Genomic DNA, 21,463 nt, shown 5'->3' on the forward strand with positions numbered 1-21,463 from the left:
TCATAGGTTCGAGTCTCGTCTCGGGAGAGACTGTTAGTGTCAGTAGGATCGTAGCACTAGCCCCGCAATTGTCCTTTGCACTAAACAGTCGGCTGCGAAGTCTGTGTATAAATAAACAGAAGGTCAAGTTCCGAATCGGAATGTAGCACCAAGGCTTTGCTTTTTATAGTTTAGAAATTAATGTAACCAGTCTACATATATGTTTGACGAAATAAATAAATAAATAAAATCATAAAAAAGAGACTGGCATTTCTGGATCGATCCAATACAAATGACAAGCGTCAAATCAAACAGCGTATTCCCTCTATTAGAGGTGGAAGTTTGCATCGCTGCGAAGACAAAGTGGGGGTATGTGGTAGTCCAACCTGTGCGTTCGGCTTGCATTCGCATCGCCAGCACACACTAGCATGCGTCAGTTCCACTTTTACTCGAAAGACTGCGCTGCCAAAACTATCGCTCATTCTCAGGCAGAGCTCCCAGTCTTCTTGATATCATGTTTTTGCTTTCTGTAGCAGAAGATACGGCAACGACGACCCCCTGTGTTTCTAACGTTCCCTGGATCCATCAGGCTGATGGAGAATAGATGAGGCCGATTGGCGACAGTATGAAAACACAATTAACATTCTGCAAAAAAAAAAAAAAAAAATAACTTCAGCGAAATGCTGAAAGCAGCAGAAATTTTAATAACGAAATCGACGATTTATGAAGGACGAAAAACTGTACCCTGGTGGAACGATTGAATAAAGGCGAGAAGAAAGGCGTTGAGAAAGCTGCAACCGAAACCAACGTTGTTCTCCTTGTTGAAGGAAGCAGCTCAGAAAAAAAGGGGGAAAAACTCCAAAAAAGCGTTGGATCTCCTAGTAAATTTACCATTGTAATTTTCAAAAACATCGAAGCAAGAGAAATCTCACCCTGGGCAACTCGATAATTTCATTGAAAAAAAAACACATAATGAGAAATTACTGACGAAATACGATGGCGGATGGTACAAGCGATAGCTTGCTTCGGCAGACTGCATAATGAAAATTTGGAAATCGTTAAAATTTCTAAGCTGTAAAAAGATTAACGTTTCGTTTTGGGTTCTAGGCGTTTTTATTCAAAGCATTCTCGATATCACAGAAGTAGTTCATAACCTCAAAGCAAAAGTAACTAAGCAGCACCAACGGTGACATTCCCTAGCAGCTGGGAGATATTTTCCGGCTCGTCCGGCGCAGTGTGTATCGAGTGGACCTGAACGGCAACTTTCCTGGGAGGACGCCGTCGGTTGTGGTCCGGCGACTGCTGGGGAGTACGATCCGGCGATAGCGATCCCGGGCTGACGTTGGTGTACGCGGGTCGGTTTCGGTGTCCGTTCTGCTTCGGGGACTTCATCCGAATGCGTCGATTGTGCGGACTCTGGTTGGTGCTGACGCGCTTCGGAAGTGCCGGACCATAGCTCGTGTTATTGATCGTTTTCTCAATCTGGCTGCGCATGCTGTAGATCTTGGACAGGAAGCGGCGGGCTTCCTCGACCCCATGGTCATCGCTCAGCAGGCTGCACAACCGTTCGGCTTGCTTCAGGTAGATCAAACCTTGATTTAATGATCGTAGCACGTAGGAGGTTTGAGCCATCTCGATGAAATGCTGTACGAAGATATTGTAGATCAACTGGCGCCGTAGGTTTTCCATATGTTTCAGGGGACTAAACTGAAATTTAGAACAAAAGCAATTACCCAAATAGCAATAGTTTCAACCATTAATCAAAACCAACCATCAAATCGATCGAATCCACCGACTGGCGACGCTCTGCGTTGGCTTGCCGTTCCTTGATCTTCTCCGCTTCCATGAAGCGCACTATTCGGGTTCGCTGCTTTCGTGACTCCACCTCCTGCTGGTTAAAGTAGGCCATCGAGCCAACCGCTACCTCTTTCACATTCTCTTCATCCTCCTCCGAATCCTCCGCGGCCAGGTTCTCGTTTTCATCGCGAAACAGTGGATTAACCAACTTCAGCGGATTGTCGATGATCAGCACCGAGTACAATCGCTTGATCCTAACCTTCGGATAGAATGTCACATTCCCACCGGGGAACTTCATGTTCCGTAGAGCGATAAGCACATGCATCAGCGGGTTCTCGGTGATACGAAAGATACGCTTGTGCAATTCCACCAGCACCTTCTCCGGGATATTCTCGAACAGATTCCTGCTGGGTAAAAAGTAGTCCGGAAGTTTGTGTGTCTTAATGCGCTCGAGCAGGGCGTTCAAGAATCGCACCAACACCTCGCCCAGATAGTCCTCCGGCCAGGCAGCGTAGTTTGTTTCGCACTGCCAGAACAGATGCGCCCGCAGGTGTTCGTTGCTGAACATGCTAACACCGACTGCGAAAGCCGGTTCGACGAAGGTCTTGAAGAGTAACTTCGCCAACATGTAGATCTTCGCTTGGGTGTTCGTGAGGCAACTTTCCAGATAGCGTTCGGCTTCGGGAAAGACCACTTTCCACTCGAGCTGCCGGTAGCGGTTGTTACCCTGCTTCGGAGCGTATCCGGTTGGTACGACGTGGCAGCCGAAGGATTTTACCTTTTGAATCATGGGCGCTGTTGGCCATTGGAATTTCTGCTTGGTCAGTGGGTTGATCTTGATGTCACGTTTCCGCTCGACCCATTCGGACGCTTCGCGTGGCCAAGGACAAACAATCGCTGGAACTATTTCCCAGTGACCACTGTATATGATGGCTCCCTTCCAGGTTGCCTTATCCAGGTCCTCCTTCGGGATGCCTAAATCGTGCGCCAGAGCATCCTGGAACAAGTTTATGAAATAGGCTAGGAATCCCTTGGAGTTCAGATACTGCCGTTGCTCGGTGACGTATTCCACTGGATTGTGCTTCGGTTGGAGGGATCTCTTGGCTAGATAGAGCAGCTTATCGGCGTCTGACTCGTCGTCCGAGTAGTAGCCTCGGTTGAGCTCCGTCGGACAGCTGATTGTTGTCACGCAGTAGTCGGGAAGTGTTGTTGTGCTGAGCGGATGATCGTCGCTTAATCCCTTCATGATACTCAACGGTTGATGGGTGTTGATCGCGGTAATATACGCGTAGTCGTACTCGCTGCTGGGTGGTGACGTAGAACTTGTTGAAGTGGATGGAACCATCAGGCGGGATAGCCCGTAGATACTTCCGTTGGGTGTTTTGGGCTGCTTAATGGCTATGCTGTCTCGGAACTTTATCTTGCCGAAGTTGCGGATCGGTACGTCGTCTTCCTCTTCGTCGACTTCGTCTTCCTCATCCATGGTATCGCTTTCGCTAGCGCTACTCGATTTTCCGTTTTGTTTCGTTGGTTTTCTTCCGAGGCCACTGGATTCGCCATACGTGTTGGAGTTGCTGGCGAGTGCATCCAGTGGTGACAAATTGTTCGGTTTGATGAACTCCGTACTTTTTAGCTTGATGTACCCGTGATGGCAGTGTCCCCGACGGCGTCTTCCCGTGCTAGTTAGTTTCTCTTCTAGCCCGTCTTCGATTTCCAGCTTGTAGATGGGTGCGTCTGTTAGGATGCTGTAGACGGATGTCTCTCCGGGGTTGGATATCTCGATGTTGTCGTGTATCACGTAGCATGTTTGGGTATGCAACGGTTGCAGTTCATTTTTTCGTGGTCCATGCCTACAAAAAAGCGAAGTGAAAAGTAAAGTTCAACTAAAGAACTACCAACGATAGACTTACTTGGGTTGAAACTTGATTCTCTGATCGACTGCACTCTGTAGCCGATCGGGTAGGATGACCGTTTTGCAGTGACGCGAAATCCTGCCGTTGTGATCGTTCTCTTCCTGTCGATTTCGCTCGATTGCATCCCACATTTCCCTGGAAGAGAGAAAAGAAAAAGATCGGAACAAAATAACCGACAGTCCATTAGCGTTCAGTCAGCTGCATTGATAACGGCTCACTTTATCTATCTTTCGCTGAATAGTGTCATTATGATGACGCATTTTTTCGAAAGTAATTTTAAAATCTGCACCCCCATTAGAGTGAACCTTATCAAAGTGGGTTCGTTGAAAAATTGACTGGATTGACGGGTTGAAAGTCTTTTTTTTTTTCTTGTGAGGTGTCGCGTGAATCATGGCTTTAGAAATGTCGACCCTCAATAACCCGATAAAAATTCCCGATTTGCGGTGCTTCGATGCTCGATTACTTGCGATGTAATGAATGAAAGATAAGAAACGGTTGGCACTGGTTATGCAGACATTTAAAAATTTGTTTGGAAACTGTGCTTGAACATAACTTCCCCGGAATTAAAAATAATCGAAAACTGATCCGAAATTACACGACTCTGCACTCATGGCGAATTGAAACTAAACTAAAAATCAATGAACAGATAATCTACTAAAACTAAACTAAAACTGAACTAAGACTGCAATAGAACTATTATAAAACTATAAGCTGAAATCGGCAGAAACTATTGTGACTTCATAGTAAAAACTGCACTAAAATTAGGCTAAATTTCAACTGATATAAGACTGAGCGGAAACGGACCGGAACCGAACGAAAATTGAAATGAAACATCAAAATTGAAATTTTTCAAACTAGAATTTAAACTAAGCTGACGAAAAACTAAACTAAAACAGAATTTAAACAAGATCGAAACTCAACTGAACTGTAACTGTTACAAACTGAAAACCGAATCTGACGGAAACCATACTAACAGAAAAAATAAAAATTGGAATTGAATTTGAATAATATAAACGACAACTGTCTATAAATCCAACGTTTCAATCGTTGGTTGCAGTCTTTTGCTTCAATTTGCTATATTTAATTCCTTTGAGGAAGGCTGCAACCAACGGCCGAAACGTCGGATTTATAAAGGGTAATTCTTTAAGAATTTAGTTTTTCTGTTAAAAAAACCTAAATTAATCCACCTAGCGGTCAGACAAAGCCTTTCTCATTCAAACTTATTATTTGTAAAAATAGATTTACATGAATGCTTAAATCCAATAAAGGTATTTAAATTCACTCTTTGGGTTCTAAAATATTGATGTTGTAATTGAAGTATAAAATATGAAATTTGACGTAATGTTAGTGCTTAAGAAATAGCGAAATAAAAGAAATTACTCTTAATTTCGAACAATTTAATCACGAGCGATACCGGGAACGTTCAAATAGTACGATACCACATTTGAATCATGTTGAGGCCATATACAGTCATGGAGAAAATAATAAATACACTTGCAGTGTTTGATAATTTTTCGTTTTTGCGCACTGATTTTAATTGTTGTATGATGTTATGTTACGTCATTATGTTCCGCAGACACTCTTTTTAAAAGAGGCACGGAGATATGACTGGAGAAATTTCTTTGTCGGTGATTCCGAAATTTTTTTGCGTGAGTTAGTGTTTTTAAAGTGGCGACAAAAATAAATACACTATTGAAATATATATACAAAACAATCCAAATTAGCTTTCTTTTCTCTAGATATTGTTAGCAAAGTGATTTTTGAAGTAACAAAACTCACGTCCAAAATTTTGTGGCCTGTTTTTTGTTTTGTAAAGCCATATTCAATCTTCGTAGAATGTTTACCCCCAGGTTTTCACGAGTAGAAGCTGAACTAGCATTTCACGCTGCCTGTCCGACGGTCCATAAGTCTGTTTTATTCTTTGGATGATGCTTTGCAACCTAGACTTTTCCGATCTTCCATTGAATTTCTAAAGGATTTAAATTAGTAGTCTGCTGGTTTGTAATGATTTATTTATGTACTTATATCTATTCAGAATTATATATATATATATATATATATATATATATATATATATATATATATATATATATATATATATATATATATATATATATATATATATATATATATATATATATATATATATATATATATATATATATATATATATATATATATATATATATATATATATATATATATTTGTACGCTTTTTTGACGTGAGACTACGTCTTTGTTTCCTATACTGGGATGCATTTTGTAAAATAGGAAACGCAACTGGCAAATATTACGTCAGATTTCAAACGGTGATAAGAGCATAACCACATGATGGATAACAATAACCATTATATTGTTGGATAGATAAAATGTGTAACAATTTTATAATACGCTAGTCATCATTATACACGTTTTTACGTCGCCTGCGGAATCGCTAATTATTTATTGTTAATCGTCTCTAGTTGTTAATTTTATTCATTAAGACAAAAATTGTCAGATGGAATTTTTAAATATAACATAACATAACATAACATAACATAACATTATAATTTCACTGCTCAATGATGAAAATTGATAAAAAGTAACAAGGAAATTCACGCGAACAATTGACCAATCACACGCGAGCATTCCTAGCACAGACGATGTGAATGGACACCAACCATTCCCTGTGATATTCTCTGTATTAATATCAAAAAAAAGTTGAGAGTTTCCCCGTCCCAACAGGTCAATTTAAGTTTAGATATTTCGAAAAGTTTTGAAACAAGCCTTTTACTTGAACAATTTCTAAACCTGCTGTCAAAGCATAATAAAAATTGATGTCTTGGAAGAAACATGTTGGTAAAAGCAAAAATACCGTACAGTATAATTTACATATTATGTGGAGCAGAGCGCCGCTGGTCTCTCGTCGTCTATCATTGCAGTGGTACACGATTTCTATTCCGTGAAATCAAGGAAAAACTGCAATGCTGCTGCATTGATAGTGATTAAAAGATTATCTCATGAATATGCCCAAGTAACACGTGCAACATCTTTTACAAAAACCTAAATTAATCCACCTAGCGGTCAGACTCAGCCTTTCTCATTCAAACTTATTATTTGTAAAAATAGATTTACATGAATGCTTAAATCCAATAAATGTTTATCCACTCTTTGGGTTCTAAAATATTGATGTTGTAATTAAAGTATAAAATATGAAATTTGACGTAATGTTAGTACTTAAGAAATAGCGAAATAAAGGCAATGACTCTTAATTTCGAACAATTTAATCACGAGCGATGCCAGGAACGTTCAGATAATACGATACCACATTTAAATCATGTTGAGGCCATATATATTGATCGAAGCAGGTAAAGTGTTGAATAGTCTTTGAATTTCTTTTCTTTCTAAAACTTTTAAACAGCATATCAAATTGTTATGAAGTTTGTTATTTGTAAGTTTGAGAGATGACTCATTTGTATAACACTAGTTATGTTCAAATAAGTCGTGTAATACTTGAGATAATAGACTTTCGTTGTTTTACAAATTAAAACATAACGCTTGCTTAAGTTTGATTGCAATCAAATGAAAAGGTAACGTATGGGGCAGCCAAACTTTGAAACCACGTGTTCAATCATAGTTCATCAGTTAACCCTTAACTAGCCCGTTCATCTGATATCAATATTGTTCAAATCGGTTGTGTAGTTTTTAAGATAATGAAGTTTCGTGATTTTCACATTTCGATACATTACAGACGAAGTTACAGTCCGATTACTGCAAAATTCAATAGGGTGTTATGAGGGAGGTAGACCTTTGATTTGATACTAATTCTGTGGAAATCGGGTCAACCATCTGTGAGAAATATGAGTGAGTCCAAGTAAGTTGTCTTGGAATATGTTTCTTTTCATAGCTGGATTTCACATTTTTAAACATAACAGGCAAAGTAATAATCCGTTTGTAAAAAAAGTCATTAGGGTCTTATGGGGCAACAAGACCTTTCATATGACACTAATTTTATAAAAATCGGGCCAGCCATCTCTGAGAAACATGAGTGAGATTAAATAGTCTCCAGAACACGTTTCTTTCCATAACTTCTGAACCACATGTTCAATCTTCATAAAATTCAAAAGTTAAGGGTTTTTAAGGTAGCCCGTTTATTTGAAACTAATTTTAATCAAATCAGATGTGTGGTTCCTGAGATATTGATGTTTCGTGATTTTTACACTTTGATACATAACCTCTAAACTAGAAATCAGATTACAATAAAATTCAATAGGGTCTTATAGAGCAACTAGACCTTTCATTTGCAATTAATTTCATTGAAATCTGTTCGGTCAGACCATCTCTGAGAATAGTGAGTGCGAAAAAAGGTGTACATACACACGTACACACCCACACACAAACATATACACCTATACATGCTTATATGCAGAAAATGCTCGATTCGTCTAACTGAGTCGAGAAGTATATGACATCCGGCCATTTGGATCACTTTTCTACCTTTTAATTAGCCAGTGATCGTTAGGAGGAAGGCAATATGTTTACTTTCATTATGTGATTTCACATTTTCATGAACAATGGACAAAGTTACAATCCGATTGCAATGAAATTCAATAGCAACCTATGGGGCAACTAGACCTTTCATTTGACACTAATTTTGTGAAAATCGGTTCAGCCATCTCTGAGAAAAATGAGTGAGTTTAAACAACCTCAGGATAACTTTTCTTCACATAACTTTTAAACCATATGTTCAATCATTACGAAATTCAAAAGTTAAGGGTTCTGGAGACAGCCCGATCATTTGAAACAAATTTTATTAAAATCGGTTGTGTGGTTTCTGAGATAATGAAGTTTCGTGATTTTTACATTTTGATACATAACCTCTTAACAAAAAATTCGATTACAATGAAATTCAATAGCAACCTATGGCGCAACTAGATCTTTCATTTGCAATTAATTTTATGAAAATCGGTCCAGCCATCTCTGAGAAAAGTGAGTGAGAAAAAAAGTTGCACATACATACACACACACATACACACATACACACATACATACATACATACAGAAAATGCTCAGTTCGTCGAAAGGGGTCGAGTGGTATATGACATTCGGCCATTGGGACCACTTTTATACCTTTGGTTTTTCCAGTGATTGCTATACCTTTCTAGGAGAAAGGCAAAAAATAAAAGGAAAAAGTTATAAATAAGTCATAAATAAGTTACAGGGAAAACATTGCGTTTTAATTCACTCGCATTGATGTTTAAAATCGGAATGATGTTTAAAATCGAAATAACAAGTTGAAGTTGTAAATACATTACGAATTGCTGTAAAAACTGATTTATAACATGTTTATAACTAGTTTTTTTTCTTGAGAATGCAAGATAGACAACAGTGGTGAATATGTGTTTGACAGCAAAACGTATAGTGGAGACAAAATTGAAAAATGGCCGCAAAAGTTGTAGTTCAGTTTTAAATCAGTTGTAGGGGTACTGGGTGTAAGCCCGGCCCCCTAAGAAAAATGATTCTTTAGTAGGACATGATGGTAAATATTGTTATATTTCTTCCACAGAATCATTGCCCAAGTTCTTTTCTACAAGATATGAAAGCTTTCAGTACTTTCCAACTGTTATTTTATAAGAAATAGTGAAGTTTTGAAACCAAGATAAAAACGACGTTTAGCAACCAGTGCGGGTGAAACCGGCACCCCTTGGGGGTAACACCGGCACTTAAGTTTGTTCATGAATTTACTCGAACTAACTGAACCAATTTGAATTCGGAAACCGCCAAATGAGAGATCTTACTATTCTGTATGTTACTGTTGAATTTGGTTGTTGTCGGTAAGCTGGTTCTGGGTAGGTTGCCGGAACAAGTTCCGGTGAACATTATGTATAAACAATGAAAGAATTTGATACTCGGCAAGCCTATCATGTGACACTTTAAATCATATTGTTAACTTGTTTAATCGAAGCCAGGATCACATAGACTACACCGGAGCATATTCCAAATACCACCGGGAAAGCGGTCAGTTTTGTGACTTGATTCAGTACATTTGACACCTCGAATAACCCTTGGAATCATTCATAAATCACAGAAGAGCCCTAGTGCATGGTTCTAAGTCGATTAATTAATTTATTTGGCAGCGAGACATCGGTAATAGATGAGAAATATGTGTCAGTAACATCCAACTAGCCTCAGACCATGTCGGGCTTACCCCACTCACTGGGTGACGGTGTTACCCCGACAGCACACTTTTTTTTAAAAAGAGTATTTCTACAAATTTATCGCTTCAATTCACCTCAGATTGAATTCCTGTGATTGCTAACAATACAGGCAATAAATTGTAGAGCAACGAAAAATTAATTTAGTCTTTTCGAATGAATAAAAGCTTAAGTTCCACTCACGAAAAATTATATCCGTTTACGCATCAGCTGCAGTAGCGTATGTTTTGTCTATTATTTTGACGTTTGACGTTTCACGGTGGCTTCGATGTATCTTAAAATGTCTAAAATATTAAATACCAACACTTCACATATTCCAGAACACAGTTAATTAGCGTTTTCTAGTTTAATCCTAGGGGTGACGGTCTTACCCTCAGTGCCGGGCTTACCCCCAGTACCCCTAAATGTGATTTTATGGTGTGAACTATTTCTTCTTCATCAAATACAGTGCAGATCAAAACTACTGTTATAATATTCAAAATTATATAAAATATTTAAACACCCAGGGAATTTATGTTTGATGAAACATAAATAATAAATTTGACAGTAAATTACAATCAATAAATTTATCATTCAATTTACTTAAAACAAGAAAATCGTTTGATTTGATCGGCCATGATTTGCTTCAATTCTCTTTTTTGACTTGCTCAACGATCTTCGGTTTTATTATTATTATTTTGATCATCGTTAATAACCTCAAATCAATGTTTGAATATTTTTGTTTTACCTAAATTTCAAAATATATTACTTAATGCGTGGTTTAGTTAGGAGAATTTTTATATTATTTTCTCTACTACAATGATCAAGATGGTGACGGCGATTTTCTTTATAGATTGTAGTAGCTTTATATAGCCTTGCTTAATTGGTTTCACGATTCCATCTCTAAATTGTGGCAGAAATTACTCCTCGCTTGGTTTGCTAAAAGAGTAAGAAAGTTCAAATAATTAGTACATAGTGCATGACATCTTAGTTCACCTTGATGTTTCAATGTACATTTTTTTTTTCAATTATTTTGCGATATTTTTATTGTAATAAACTTTATAGATAGTGGTCCTATAACGGACAAAACCTTTGGGCAATCGGTGTACCCATTCAACGAATGCTAATAATCAACATGGCTGCCTCGTTAGCGCAAGCGGCGTGCTAAAATAATATTCAACACCATTTTTCTTTGCTAAAGGCACGTTTCATAAAATAATCCTATCGAAAATATATACCTGAGCCTCAAAATATGATATTGATTACTATCATATTGTGGTATTTTCGAAGCGCGTAAATTCGTTAAGTACAAGGCAAATATTCACGACAAACCTGAAATCGCACGTAGATTTATTGTATTTAATCACTATACCAACACCCTATTCTATCAATTGTCTTGATAATTTCTCAAATGAAGAGCCATGATTATTTTCGTGGGTCATCTGTTTTGTATGTATTAGAAACAATCATCAGCGAGTGAAATTTCAACTCATTTGTGCAATTTGTTTATGACCTATTAATAACATGCCACCATTTGTTGGTACTGGAAATGTAAGAGTGGTGGTTATAGTCGTTATAAAGTTGTTTTATATAAGTCGTGTGAACAATTCATTTGAAGTTGAATATATGTTTTATATTGGCTCCGCCCCTTGCGCTTTTTGAGTTGTTAACAAGTTGTATTTGAGTTTATACGTTATTGTACCAGTGACGAGATTTGTTATATATCAATTACCTAAACCTATTAAAGACTAACCGTGTTACTTGGGTGGTTACCTTAAAAAATATAAACTACTCAACAAGAATTGAGCATTTTTGCAACGGTCATAAGATTTTTTTTGTATTTTATCTTCGATATTCACTAGATGATCGTGATAGCAAGAGTAGATTTCTGAAAATACAAATTTATACAAGCTTAAGAGCCAGCGAATGCTTCTGAATATTTTGTCAATTCACTAGGATCTATTCAGAATCTTTTTTTCACATTTCAACATTGTTAGATGATCTATTTTTTTTTTTCAACTTAACAAATAATATTCTTACGTATATTAGCTGTCTTCGTGATGCAGTGAATGTGATTGTTGGCAAATGAAAAAAACATGCCAAACAAAAAACAGAAATTAATCATTTCGAACTATAACTTCCTTGTAACTGTTGATTGTTATGATTTTTCGCTGGAACTTGTTGATAATTTTGTTCAACTTATCTTCCTATGTTTCCCTAAAACTGAACCTATGTAACGGCTCCGAAATTATTTTTATAATAAGATTTGTATAATAAATTTAATTTGATCAGAGCTCACTACACACTACACAATATCGTTAAGTGTATTCGGAGTTCTTTCGAGTATTGTTCAATATATTTATAAAAAGAAAATTTATGGGGAGTCTGCATGTAAAAAATGCCAAATCACAGTACGAACGAACCGTTGTTGTCTGCAGATTCTGTAACATTTGTAACTAAAAATCCTTCTAATTACAGTGTCCCTAGTAACACGGTCAGTCTTCAATAAGTTTAGGTAATTGATATATAACAAATCTCGTCACTGGTACAATAACGTATAAACTGATATACAACTTGTTAACAACTCAAAAAGCGCAAGGGGCGGAGCCAATATAACATTTATATTCAACATTAAATGAATTGTTCACACGACTTATATTAAACAACTTTATAACGACTATAACCACCACTCTTTCATTTTCAGTGCCAACAAATGGTGGCCTGTTATTGATAAGTCTTAAATAAATTGCACAAATGAGTTGAAATTTCACACGCTGGTGACTGTTTCTAATACATACAAAACAAATAACCCACGAAAATAATCATGGCTCTTCATTTGAGAAATTATCAAAACAATTCATCAATAGAATAGGGTGTTGGTATAGTGATTAAATACAATAAATTCACGTGCGATTTTAGATTTGTCGTGAATATTTGCCTTGTACTTCGTTAAAATTTACGCGCTTCGAAAATACCACAACATGATAGTAATCAATATCATATTTTTTGAAAAAAAAAAATTAAAATAAAGAAAAAACTAACAGACGAACTCCAGAGGAATGACCCCTAGGTATATATTTCCGATAGAATTATATTATGAAACGTGCCTTTAGCAAAGAAATATGGTGTTGAATATTATTTTAGCACTCTGCTTGCTCTAACGAGGCAGCCATGCGGATTATTAGCACTCGCTGAAAGGGTACACCAATTACCAAAAGATTTTGTCCTCTAGATAACTACTATCTATAAAGTTTATTTCGAAAAAACTATCGCAAAAAAATGAAAGAATGTACATTGAAACATCACCCATACAAGTGAAAGGTGAACTAAGAAGTCAGGCACTGTGTACTATTTATTTAAACTTTCTTACTCTTTAAGCGAACAAAACGAGGAGTAAATTCTGCCTCAATTTAGAGATGGAATCGTGAAACCAATTAAGCAAGGCTATATGGAGCTACTACAATCTATTAAAAAAATCGTCGTTACCATCTTGATAGTTGTAGTAAAGAAAATAATATAAAAATTCTCCAAACATTGAGTAATATATTTTGAAATTTAAGTAAAACAGAAATTTTTAAACGTTGATTTGAGGTTATTAACGATGATCAACATAATAATAATAAAACCGAAGATCGTTGGGTAAAACTAAAAAAAAATAAAAATCATGGCTGATCAGATCGAACGATTTTGTTGTTCACATTCTCTTGATGAATATTTTAACATTACTTTTGATCTGCACTGTATTTGATGAAGAAGAAATAGTTCACACCATAAAATCACATTTACAACTGATTTAAAACTGAACTACAACTTTTGCGGCCATATTTCAATTTTGTCTCCACTATACGTTTTGCTGTCAAACACATATTCACCACTGTTGTCTCTCTTACATTCTCAAGACAAAAGCTTGTTATAAACATGTTATAAATCAGTTTTTACAGCAATTTGTAATGTATTTACAACTTCAACTTATCATTCCGATTCAAAACATCATTCCGATTTTAAACATCAATGCGATTGAATTGAAACCTAGTGTTTTCCCAGTAACTTAGTTATGACTTATTTATAAGATTTACCTTTCATTTTTTCGTAAAAGATGTTGCAGGTGTTACTTGGGGTTTAGTCCCACGTCACCATTTCATACAACCCTAGGGCTGTATACCTTGTAGTATTATATTATTGAATGTTATTAGCTTTCGTAGTTAAGTTAATGTAATTGTAGGAAAATTATTAAACCTACTTGTCAAGGAGAAAAAAGGAATAAAACAAAACTTAAAATAAACTTAAAACTATCTTACTGACTGTAAAGTCAGCTAATCGTTGCAATTGAGGATTGCAACGGTTTTTGTCGGAATTTGTTGATAATTTGGCTTGACATATTTTCTAATGTTTCTACATTAGTGAGCCTATGTAGCTCGTTCGTGCTAAACCAGGGAGGACGCTTCAAAATCATTTTCAAAAGTTTATTCTGAATCCTTTGAAGTGTCTTCTTCCTGGTTGCACAACAACTTGTCCAGATGAGAACTGCATATAACATTGCTGGCCTAAAAATTTGTTTGTAAATTAACAGTTTATTCTTGAGACAAAGTCTAGAATTCCTGTTGATAAGAGGATATAAACATTTGATATACTTATTGCACTTTGACTGGATATTTTCAATGTGCTCCTTGAAAGTAAGATTCTTATCATAAATTAGCCCTAAGTATTTAACTTGATCAGACCGATTTAAGACCACACCGTTCATCTTAATAACGTGGTTATTGGTGGGTTTGAGAAATGAAACTCTTGGCTTATGAGGAAAAATGATTAACTGTGTTTTAGAAGCATTAGGGGAAATCTTCCATTTCTGCAAGTATGAAGAAAATATATCTAAACTTTCTTGTAGCCGACTACATATAACACGAAGGCTTTTTCTTTCTGCGGAAATACTTGTATCGTCACAAACAGAGATTTCTCACAACCTGGTGGTGATTCAGGAAGATCAGAAGTAAAAATGTTTTATAAGATTGGGCCCAAGATACTCCCCTGAGGCACACAAGCTCTCACAGGCAATCTATTAGAGTATTCAAACATTGATTTTGCCTGCAACATGGCGTTCATAAGATCGAACATTGCTTGTTGCAGAAAAGAAAGTTTACCTGCCGTAATAGGCCCCAGGCAGTTGACATTAGAAAAAATATTTTCGGTGGTGATATTAGCTGGGGTAATAGGTGTACATTTATTTTCCACCGTGTTTTGCTTACCTCACATATTAACGGTCATTTTCGAACTACCAACATTAGGCGGTAGAACGTTCGAACTACCTGTAACCTGTGCATATGTTAAACGAGTATGCAAAGGAATAGGTAAACTATGCGTCACTGGTACGCTTGGAGAATTTTGTTTTGAAGTTTGTTTTGAATTTTGTTTAACTTGCCTTGCCTTAAGAATTGCTAAATGGGCTGGGCATCGATAAAAATTTGACATATGGTTGCCGTTACAATTCGCACAGCGAAAATTTTTACTCTCTTTCACAGGACATGTGTCCTTTTTGTGAGAAGAGTCTCCACAATTAAGACATTTTTGGTCCATGTTACAGAATTTGGAACCATGGCCATAACGTTGGCAAGTACGGCATTGGGTGATATGCTTTTAACCTCCGCCATACTTCCTATAAATTTCCCACTTTACACGCACATTATACAAAGCATGTGCTTTTTCAAAAAATTTTAAGTTGTTAACCTCATTGCGGTTAAAATGAATTAAATAATTAACAAGGGAAATTCCAGTTCGCTGACTTTTTTCGCCTCGTAAATTTTGTTTCATTAGAATTACTTGGGTAGGGGCTATGCCAATTAATTCTGTTAAAGTAAGTTCGATCTCATCAACGGTTTGAATTTTTTGAAAAAAAAAATTTTTTTTTCAATTATATTTTTGGAAGGCATATTTTTCTTTTGGAAAGACAAAATATGATCTAAAACTTTGCTGAAAACACTATGCCAATCAAATCAAACAAACCGTTTCGACTGTAGGCATATTTTTTATTTCCAATAGAGCACTCTATGAGGAATTAAGAATATCTTTACAGTCAAAACGGTTTATTTAATTGGCATAGTGTATTTGGCAAAGTTGTGAGTAATAACTTTGTCCTTCCAAAAAAATGTACCCTGTGGAAATTTTTTTTTTAAATTATAACTTCTTTTTTGATTCCTCCATGACCGGTTTCGTTTTTTAGGTAATCTTTCGTAGTTTTTATAAAAAAAAATCAGTTTTTTAAATGGACTGTTTTGGATAATAAATTTGAAACTTTCTTTTTAATTTTTTTTAATAAATAATTTGTTTTTAGAGTGTGTATATTTTTTTTTTTGAAAGACAAAACTATTATCTTCAACTTTTCCGAAGACGAAACACCGCTCAAACGAACCGTGTTGGCTCTAAAAATATTTGTAATCATCAATACCTATCCGAAATAGCATTTTTCAATAGCTTTTCAAAAATGAGTTGTGTTTCAAAAAATTAAACCAATAGCACAAAATGGCATCCTTTGCCTATAAAAACGTCTATGCAAGGTTTCAGCCAATTCAGTTCACGTTCTGATGATGTAAACTTGATGTATGGTCGAACTTTAAAAACGACGCAAACCCAGAAACAACGAGTCAATTGTGTTGCGTGCCTGTTTGAGATCCCTATACTCTCATTATCACTGAATAACATCGATACAGTCTATTGTCCGATTATATAAGCCAGAGCACTGTGTGTTCGATCAAGTGTTGGCAAAGGACATTATTGTGGTAAATAAAACGAATAAATTGTCTGGTACAACATTCGAAAGAACAAGTACAAGTGTCCTAGAGGGTAAATTTTTCAAACAAAATAAAAAAAAACATATAATATCAGTTTCAACCGTTTCATGTACATACCTCCCGTGTGTGATTTTGCAAATGATATGAAAGCATTCAACATTTTCCGCAAGACACAATCTTAATTTTGGTTGAGATATTTTTTTTGCACAGGATAGCTTTTTGAAACATTTTGTAAATTTGTTTTGCAGTGTCTTGTTATTTTGCATGTTATTTTTTACAATTCAACATTGCCACTCTAATGCGATGATATAACAAATATTATATTTTCAGGAATTTTTCTAGTGGTATTCAGTGAAAAGTGATTTTTTTTCATTTTATACCCATTTTGTACACAATATTCTGAACCACTCTATGGAGAATAAATGAACCACCCTAATGAAACATAATGTATTCGATGCTAGTTATAGTGTATATCATTATACAGGCTATTTCGAGAGACTAGTAATCAACTTCATGAAATAAATTCTAAATGTTCTAAACTCCGCCTTCCACAATTGAAAAAACGACACAATTGAAAAAACGAAGTCCCAGGAGTCAATTTAAAAAAAAAAAAAAATTTACGATGACACCAGCTCTCGACGTTTCATGCGTTTTTAAGTCATTTGGCATCGAAAAAAAAATTTCGAAAACCGAAATTTCCGACCCCCCCCCCCCTTTGGGTGATTTTTCGGTTTTCAAAATGGCCAAACTTCAATCGCTTTGCGCCACCCCATTTTAAGTCCGATTGAGCTGAATTTTTGTATAGGGTTTCTTTTTGAAATTTTCTGGTCACTTTTTATCATAAGATGATTGGCACCCTACTGTGTATCAATAACTCCCGGTCTCGGAAGCTGCTTAAAGTCGGTTTTGATGTATGTCTCGTTATCCATAACGATACAGCCGAATTTGGTCAACATCGACGTGTCCTCGTTTAGGCTGATTTTTTTTTGTTTATTGTTTATTTGGGGTCTTTACCTTTTTGTACGTTAACAGCCCAGCTCTTTTCTTTGTCTGTTCGATCAGGCTTCCTAGTTGTGGTCAACCTCTTCCCAAACACTCTAATCAATTTAAACAGCGTTGTTTGAGGCAAATCAAGCTAATTTATTCTGCGACAAAAGCGGAAATTCTGAATGCGCTTGCAGAATTTTTAAACGCTGTTCCTCTAGCGTGGAGGCCATTTTGACAATTGAAAAGTGTGCGCCGAAAACAAAGTAGGCACACCATTCTACATACCTGCGCCAACAAAAATCGGGGGCTTACATTTTTTTTTTTTTTTCAAATAATCGATTATGGTATTAATGCGTTGAAGTTAAGCACTTTTTGGTCGTTCCATCCTTCAGTTCGTGCGGAGGAATGTGCACACCAAAATTTCTCTTTATGATTCAGTAAAGTACATTGCTGAAAACGTTTCGGCAAAACACTTGTTTACTGAATTACAGCATTTCTTTCAAAATGTTACTGTGATTAAGTTCTTCAATTAACTGAACTTCGTTCAGTAATTTTATTTTTACTGTGAAACAGTATTAATCAATTTACTGAAAACTAGTAATCGATTCAGTGATTCGCGAAAATACAGCGAAACTATTGCTGAATAGAAAACAGTTCCAGCAAAATGAATGTTTGCTGGAATCCAGCGAAAGAATTGATATGTCAAAAAATTTAACGTCAAGCTAGATTTATACCTAGTCAACCGGGAATGCTCTGTTTAGGCTATAGAAGAGCCTGCTTTCGGTTCGAACAAATTAAGCGATACACGGTCACATTCGAGCAAACGGGGTAGCAGTTGGCTTCTCGTTTCTGTCAAACATCCGTTCACTAGCGGACGGTAACAGTAACTTCCGATCATTTTTATATGGAACAACAAACAGTCCTTCTCAGGACCACCAGACAGTGCATTGAAATACTTGAGGTTATTTTCTCATAGATAGAAAGGGGACGAAATCAGGTCTAATTGTTATCACACGGTTAGTTTCCAACGGATTTCCTTTGTTATTGCAGCAGAAATCGATTGGAGAATAATCTACTCTAACCAAAATAAACGAAAACTAAACTTAAACTGGAACAGAAAGAAAAGACCTGGAATTAATATGAATCTGAACTGTTACTAGTTCAAATCATTGTAAAGCGGAATCTTAACTTCAACTGATCAATCTGAACTGAAACTAGATAAAAACGAAACTGGAACTGAGCCCGAACAGGATGTATAATATAATGAAATGTGGAGGCAGCTACAATTAACTTTTTAGAAAACCACATTTTGTATATCATACGTAATCAGTATCTAGTGCTAGAATATTAATGGTAAACCTTTTTTCGTTATTTCTGTACAGTTCGCCTAATGGAAAACTAATCTGTATAATTTTAATACCGCGCATCAATTTTACCGCGCAAAATTCGAAGGTTAAAAATGTAAAAAAAGACTATTTGGATCTGAGCAAATTTTGCATCAAAATCAACAATATGTACTTAGCAGCCTTGAGACCAAATCAAACCAGTTTCCTCCTTATATTGTATGCCTGAATCATTACGGCTCACTAACTACCAATCTGAAGTGGTCATTCGCAAGCAACCGGCAAACAACGAAAGCGGAACAAATCCACACTTGTGAAAGTGCCCATCTCTTATCGGACATTGATTGATCCACGGTTGCACAGAGACTGCACGGCCGGGCGAATACTATCTGATGCTCGTTTACACCGAACAATCCGCGATCTTATCTATCTGTCTGAAGCACGCGCACTTGAGTCCGCCCGTTGATCCGTTTCCTCTGTAAAAGTCACTCAGTGTTGGCACACACATGTCACCTGTCACTTGTGGCACTTATTGCTCGCGACGCCCGTTCTCGGTGAAATCACTTTTTTTTCTCCCTCGCCCTATCTGATCCCATCACATATTTGCGACCAAGCCTTGAACCATGTCGAACAACCTGTCGTCGTCAGTCGGACGGAGCTGATAAGCGAATGGTCGTCCGTCAGTTTTCGACGAAAAACGATTTTGTTACACTACGAACCTTTCATAGTTCCCGTAGAACTGCACTCCCAGCAGCAGCTGGTTCAGCACGAACACATCACTGTTGAACGCCAGCTGATCCTGCATCCGGCGGATCGCTTCCGAGTCGTAATCACTTTCCTCCAACTTAGCCTTCGATTTGCGCACAATCGGAGGCGGTTCGCTGTCTTGCAGTTCTTCGAGTTGAGATTTTCGCTTTTTACGGTTGCGTTTCTGGACGCGTTTGGCCTCCTTCTCCGCACGTTTGCGCTCTTTTTCCGAGCGCTTCCGTTCGGCTTCCACTTCGGCGGCACGTTCCTTCACTGTCTGCTCGCGACGTTTCTTCCGGGCTATTTCCACCTCCCAAGGGTTGTTCGGCGAGTTCGCCGCCTGCTGCTTGGAGGCGGAACGGCCCATTTTTTTGCGTTGTGTGGTGAAGCTTCTAGTGAACAAATAGGAGGACACACATTTCGACTTTCAAGTTTTACAGTACGCTCTCGATCGATTCGCGGAACGGACGGTTAAGACTCTAGAGGTTCCGATCACTGTTACCCGCCGGGATGAGTTAGTCAAACTGAATACGTGGTTCGAAATAAAGAGAAAAAATCGAACTCCATTCCTTCTTATCAGTTCGAACAGGTATGAGGCCAATTATACAGATAGACTGCGCTGCGCTGTGGAGGCGAGAGAAAAATAAAAAATAACAGTTATCGGGCAAACTTTCGGTTCTGCCGCTCCGTTTGTTTGTCGGTGACGCAATGCTAATGTGTCTTGGCTGTGGCTAGTGCGTAACTGCGACTTTTGCTACGGCTTACAGTCTCGTACAGTTTTCATGATGCTGGAAACAATCCCGTGGTTTGCTGCTGCTTCCCGCGGCAGCATACTGGAAGACACAATCAGTTCCGCAAAATCTGCGCTAGGTGGCTGATAAAAGACGGTGGTCCCGGGGGGAGGGAGAGAAACTTGTAGTTGGTAGCCATCAATTATCTTGATTGCTTAGAGCGGAACCCGCTTGGAAAAGCGTTCCAAATATTTCTTGTTGGTTTTTTAATTTTATATCACTAACAACTGCTGAAATTTATAACGAACACAAAATATCAAAAATCGTCAGATATCATCTAACAAAAATAATGGGTATAGAAAAAAAAATCAAAAAATTCTGATTCAAAATTTATTTTTTTAAATTAAATCGAAAACTGTAAGTGTGAAACCAAAATTCACCATTTCTGAAAAACCCGAAGAAGATTAACATGTGAGATTTCCTTATCAAAAACCAGATTAAAGTCCCAACTGAAGTTGAAAATTTGAAGTCAAAAATGTTAAAAAATTGCGAATTGAGTAAAACAAAACATAAACAAAAGTACGAAATCACACATGAAAAATTTGACACATAACCTAAAGTTAAGGAAATCGCAAAGTAATGTTATAATTTTGATATGAACTATCGAAAGGATATCAAAATTAAACTATTCAAAAAGAGAGAGAGTATAGAAATAGAAAAGGAATACCAAAATAGAATCTAGAATAGAATTAAAGTAGAATCGGAAATACACGTAAAAATGAGGCTGAAAGTGGCATGAAATGAGACATTGAGTTGATTTCAAATACAAACTGAAGTAGGCTTAAAACGAAATAAAAAAATAACAAATAGTCACAAAAAAAATGAAAAAAAAACATACGCAGGATTAAAAAATAACCAAAACCTAAATCACGAATATTCTTGAAATAGTATCAAAAAATCAGAGTGATTCTCTAGGTCGAATATAATATTAGGAATCAGTGTTTTAAATTT

The 21,463-nt window shown here is 36.7% G+C and overlaps 2 protein-coding genes across 2 annotated transcripts in view; one reads left to right on the plus strand and one right to left on the minus strand.

Annotated features, from left to right (window-relative positions):
• Window positions 1-21,463, plus strand: part of LOC129717457 (CAD protein) — a 107,199-nt gene that overhangs the window by 70,740 nt on the left and 14,996 nt on the right. The window lies entirely within an intron of this gene.
• On the minus strand, window positions 1,084-20,230 carry LOC129717464 (uncharacterized). Its single transcript, XM_055667372.1, has 4 exons — window positions 19,694-20,230; window positions 3,687-3,824; window positions 1,751-3,626; window positions 1,084-1,686 (listed from the first exon to the last, which is right to left on the minus strand). Exons 1-4 carry the CDS (start codon window positions 20,086-20,088, stop codon window positions 1,150-1,152), a joined length of 2,946 nt encoding a protein of 981 aa, XP_055523347.1. The 5' UTR covers window positions 20,089-20,230; the 3' UTR covers window positions 1,084-1,149.

This window comes from Wyeomyia smithii, chromosome 1, assembly GCF_029784165.1.
Source record: "Wyeomyia smithii strain HCP4-BCI-WySm-NY-G18 chromosome 1, ASM2978416v1, whole genome shotgun sequence".
Lineage (NCBI taxonomy): Eukaryota > Metazoa > Arthropoda > Insecta > Diptera > Culicidae > Wyeomyia > Wyeomyia smithii.